The 5,170-nt window shown below is 61.5% G+C and overlaps 1 protein-coding gene across 1 annotated transcript; it reads right to left on the bottom strand.

The window, feature by feature from the left end:
* Positions 1–1,348: 1,348 nt before the first annotated feature.
* On the bottom strand, positions 1,349–4,595 carry LOC132320862 (proline-rich protein 22-like). The gene is made up of 3 exons (XM_059834486.1): positions 4,493–4,595; positions 3,006–3,847; positions 1,349–1,486 (listed from the first exon to the last, which is right to left on the bottom strand). Exons 1-3 carry the CDS (start codon positions 4,593–4,595, stop codon positions 1,349–1,351), a joined length of 1,083 nt encoding a protein of 360 aa, XP_059690469.1.
* Positions 4,596–5,170: the final 575 nt, after the last annotated feature.

Genomic DNA, 5,170 nt, shown 5'->3' with positions numbered 1-5,170 from the left:
GGAAAAGAAACAAAACCAGATAGCTTTTCATTTTGCAACCCGATTACGCAATAGTACAGTTTTCAAGGGTCCCGCCGGAATGGCTCTCCACTTGTCTTCGGGTTCTGGCGGAGGAGCTGGTTCGACTCCCGTGTAGTGGATCCAGGAGCTGATTCCTTCTACCTTCACAGCGCTCTAGGTGGTCAGTAGGGTTGTAGAGGGTCCTTTCCACTTCTCTCTCAGCGGCTCATCCTTCCAGGTGCGAATATAAACCAAGTCTCCAGGTTGGAAATTGTGTACTGGCGAATCCAGGGGCAAAGGAGCTCCCTGACTGAAGTACCTCTGTAAGGATGATAAAACGCGCGAAAGGGACAGCGAATCATTTCTCAACATTCCTTCCCCTATAACATGCATTTGGTCACTTCGGTTACCTGTGCTTCTGACCGTATGGGGTTTTCCCTTAATATTTCAAAAGGGCTTCCTCCTTCCCTTGCTCGAGGGGTAATTGTAATTCTCATTAAAGCCATTGGTCAAACATCCACCCGCTTAAGCTGAGTTTCTTGACGTAGCACGGGAAAGCTTCTGGCCACCCTGAAAACATGTCTGCTAACACTAACCTAAACAGGTTACTGTCTACTTGAAGGTTCTTGTACCGTACCATTGTCTTCACCAGGATGCGGATCCTAGTGACCAGGGTGAGTTTCCATCTCCGTCCTCAAGGATACCTGAATTCCGTTGCTATGATCTGGTTCCAGATACAGCACATGTAACTGTCACCTGAACGATTCCCACTTGCACAGTGATCAGTAGTGATTTTGCTTCAGCGATGTTTGACTGTGTAAGCAAAGTCAAATGAATGCAACAATAATAAGAACTCCCAGCAGAGCAGCTGTCATCGCAAGAAAGTCTCCAGAAGTGCACGCGTGCACACAGACACACACACATGCAAGGTCTATCAGTATTATTAAATTATTATTCTTCTCCCCTTCTCAAACACTTCCTCCGCTGTGTTGCCCCACACAATGATGTCATCAATACACTGCAGGTGTTCGGGAGCTTCACCTTGCTCCAGTGCAGTCTGTATCCATCCATGACAAACGGCAGGACTATGTTCCCACCCCTGGGGCAGTCGATTCCAGGTGTACTGGACACCCCTCCATGTGAAAGCAAATTGTGGCCTGCACTCTGCTGCCAGAGGGATTGAGAAAAATGCATTGGCACCCAGCCGGGATGCCGGCACTGAGGAGTTCTTCTGCAGGCAATTAGGAGAAATCTCTGGATGGGCAGCCCGTGTCCGTATGGGGGATTTCAACTTCCTGGGCACCAGCGGGGAATACCGGTCGCCAGCGGCATTCCTCAGGGCTCAGTCCTAGGGCCGGTGCTGTTCACTGTTTTGATCCATGGTCTGGATGCGGGAGGTGAATGCCCCATTGGCAAGCTTGCTGACGCTCCCAAACTGGGCAGTGCCGTTGACTCTCTTGAGGGACAAGAGGCCTTGTAGAGGGATCTAGAGAGATGGGAGCATTGGGCAATCGTCAGCGGCACGATACTGAACAAGTCCAAGTGCCGGCTTCTGCAGCTGGGAGGGCATTACGCCGGGCAGAAGTTTAAACTGGGAGAGGAGTGGCTGGAGAGCAGCCCTGCAGAAAGGGGTCTGGGGGTGCTGGTGGGCAGCAGGCTCAGGATAGGAGTCAATTTGGACAATGCCCTTAAGAAGATGCTTTAACTTTTGGTCCGCCCTGAAGTTTGGGTTGTGGGCTTTTTCTTTTCTGCTGTTCTCCTCTTTCCCTGGAGCAGAAGAAGTCTCTGTGGCCCCCGAGAGCTGTGGGCGGTGGTGGTGCAGCTGCTCCAGGGGACAGGAGTTTTGGGGCGAGGAGGATGCTCAGGGCGGGTCAGCATGGGAGGCGAGACGCTGAGCAGCAGCGGCAGCGGGAGCTGCAACGTGCCATGCTGACGCCAACGGGACTGTGCCTGCCCGGGGTCCCAAGCGGCTCCCACTGCCCCAGCGGGATCACTGGGACTGCCCTAAGGAAGGGGCTTATCCCCCCGACCCCCGGCACTGGGGGGCTGCCCCGATGGGGACCTCACCCTGCACCTTCTGCAAGCTAGAGCCGGAAAGGTGAGGCCACTTCCCGAAGGCGCCGTTGGCTGCATTGGCCCCAGGTTGTGGAGCCGGGATGGGAAAAGGGGGACAAAGAGAGATGAAGTTTCCAGGCACTTTCTGGCCGGTGCAGTGATTTTCTTTCTTCCTATTTTTTTTCCCCCCTTCCTGGTCTTGCGTCTGCCCAAGGTGCAGCCAGAGAAGGGGAGGAGGGTCCCTGCCTGGCCTGCAGCTCCCTCCCTCGCCATTCTTGGAGTGATTTGGGGTTATTTTGCTGGGCAGTGAGGCAGAGCCTGGCTCCGGAGCGGAGCGCGGTGGGACCCAAGGAAGGGTGTGATTGTCTTGAGGCTTTGAAGGGCTTTGCACCGAGCCCTGTCCCTGCTGGAGGGGACACTGGTCGTGTTCAGGACGAAGGCGTTGCAGCCCCCGTTGTCATGTGTGTCCGTCCCCAGCCTGGCCCCCAAGGTCTGTCCTTGTCCCGGGGACTCCATGCTGCTTTCTGCGTGGGGCCGTGTCCGTGTGTCGTGCAGGGACCCGTCTGTCCTGGCTCCCCTGCCGAAGGGCTGCTTCCCCTGGGGAAGGGGACAGGGCAGTCCCCCGGCTGCCGCCATTGTCTGCCCCGCTGCTGGTGACTCAGCCCTGGGGACGGCTCGGTGCCCTTCGGGGCTCGCCGGCTCTGCTGTGGGGCTCTGCGGGGCTTTTGCACCTCTTGGGTGCCCTTTCCCGGTGCCCCCTGCGCTTCCTCCCGCTCCCACACAGGCACGGAGTAGTTCAGGAGAAATGGCTTTTAATGAAGAAAACAAGAGAAGCGGCCTCACCAAATCTACTATACCACCACCACCCCCCTCCCCAAATACCCAGCCCTCCTCCCCCACCCCCCACTCCCCCCATCTCCCTCTCACCCCTGCTGTGGGTCTAATCCCCCCCCCGCCACCCCCGTGCTGCCGGCGAGAGCCCTGCGCTTGCTGGCTGGCTTTGGCGAGGTGCTCGTGGCCCGCTTCTTCCCCCGCTTCTCTGCCGTGGCAGGCTGGGACGGTGGCAGGTCCCTGCCCTCATCCCCCCACGGCTCCTGGGGCTCCAGCCCCATGACGAACTCGTCCAGGCTGAGGATGGCGTCGGCGGTCTCGGGGACGCTGTAGTCGGGGCTGAGCAGCTCTTCGGGCAGGGAGAGCGAGGCGAAGTCGCAGTGGGGGATGGCTGTGCCGGTGCCACCAGGGTCCCCAGGCCTGGGGCCGCTGCTGGGAGCGTCCTGGCTGACCCCCACCGCGCCCGGGGAGCAACCAAAGAGCCTCAGGGCCTCTTCGAGAAGGACCTCCTCAGCCACGGCGAGGTCGCCTGTGGGGTCCCCCAGGGCTTGCTCGTGGGGGGCAGCAGAGGGGCTGGGGGGGACGTCGCTGCCCGGGGGGATGTTGCTTCCCGGGGGTGCTGCCCTGGGGGTGGCACTGCCGGAGGTCTTGGTCTCTGCGGGCTGCCCCTGGATCTGCTGGTAGCTGGGGAAGGACGTCGGCAGCAGCGGGGGGGCTGGGGTCACCGCTCTCCCCTGCTGGGTGTAGGGTGGGAGGTGTTGCGGCTGTCCCTGGGGGCTCCGATGGGCTGCCCAAGCCGGGGGGGTCCCGCAGCCCCCGGGACCCCACAGGGCAGCACCCGGCAGAGAAGCGGCAGCGCGGCCAAGCGTGGCCGTGGCCAGTGGAGGCAGATGGGTGCTCGTCCACGGGATGTGGAAGAGCTGGGGGTGGAAGCAGCAGCCGCATGGAGCCCTCTGCAGACCTGTGTGGGGGAGAGGGAGCCGTGCTGGGCCGGGGGGACCCTCCAAGGGCACCCGCCGAGCCGGCCCCGATGGCCGAGGTCCCCCGGCTCTGCGCCAGGCACGTGGGGAGCTTGTGGCCGGGGCACTCGCCGTGGGGTGAGCTGACGTGCCAGCGGGACCAGGTTGCAAATTGGGGAAGGAGACTCACTTCCAGGGGGCTGACACGGGAGAGGTGGCCCCAAGGATTTGGGAAGTTCTGTGGAAATGGGATTTAGTGGGCACCCATCACCCAGGCAAGGGCAGGGGATGGTCGCCCGGGCTTGCTGAAGCCCTGTGCCATATCTGCCGGGGGGAGCAGGGGTGGTGGGGATGCTGGGAGTGCTTGGGGGTGGTGGGGGGATCCTGGGCATGCCCAGGGGTCGGGGGTGCTGAAGGTGCCGAAGGTGGCAGGGTGCCCGAGCAGAGAGGGGTGCCATACCTGCTGGTGGTGCCGGGGGGGCCACCACCACTGGGGGTGCCCAGGCTGCGGGGAAGGGCTGCTCCTGCCCGGGCAGTTGGCACAGGTTGGGTGAGCCTGCAAGAGAGACAGGAGCGACGGCCATCGGTCACCTCTGCTCTTGCCCCCAGGAGCGTCCCGGGCTGCAGGGGTCGGGGTGGGTCCCTACCTCGGGGGTAGAAGGTTTTGGGGAGCACAAAAGGCTGAAGGAGCCAGGGCGCCGGGGGGGCCCAGGGCCCACGCGCTGGGAGCCGCAGCGGTGGCCGCGCCATGGTCCGTTGTGGCTGTTGGCTGCTAAGGACTCTCTGGGTCTCCCAGGACGGAATGCGGGGGCTCCCTGTGTTCCGCCCCACCCCAACAGCCTCCCCAGCTCCTCCTGGGGAGGGAAAGGGTTAAGGGGGGCTGGGCTGCCCCGGGCCCTGCAGGCGGCTGTTGGGGGCTGTGGGTGCAAATGCCCTTGGCTGGAAGCCTTGGTGCCTTCCCAGAGCTGGGATATCCTTGGGACTAGTGGGACTTGGTGGAAGGGGTCCCGCTGGGATGGAGGGTCCAGGCTGTTCAGGAGGGGTGGGCAGTGCAGGCGAGGTGGAGGTGTCGTGCTGTATGTGAGGGAGAGGTTTGATGGTAGAGCCCTTACAGGTGGCGATGATGTACGTGATCGAGAGCCTCTGGGTGAGGATGAGGGGGATGGAAAGCAAAGCAGATGTTGTAGTGGGTGTCTGCTAGCCATCGCCCAGCCAGGATGCCAGCGCTGAGGAGTTATTCTACAGGCAATTAGGAGAAATCTCGGGATGGGCAGCCCGTGTCCGTATGGGGGATTTCAAGTCCCCAGGCCCCAGCGGGGAATACC

The sequence above is a fragment of the Gavia stellata genome, unplaced genomic scaffold (genome assembly GCF_030936135.1).
Source record: "Gavia stellata isolate bGavSte3 unplaced genomic scaffold, bGavSte3.hap2 HAP2_SCAFFOLD_34, whole genome shotgun sequence".
Classification (NCBI taxonomy): domain Eukaryota; kingdom Metazoa; phylum Chordata; class Aves; order Gaviiformes; family Gaviidae; genus Gavia; species Gavia stellata.
Note: the sequence above shows the minus strand (reverse complement) of the source record. Positions and strands in the feature narration are given on the sequence as shown.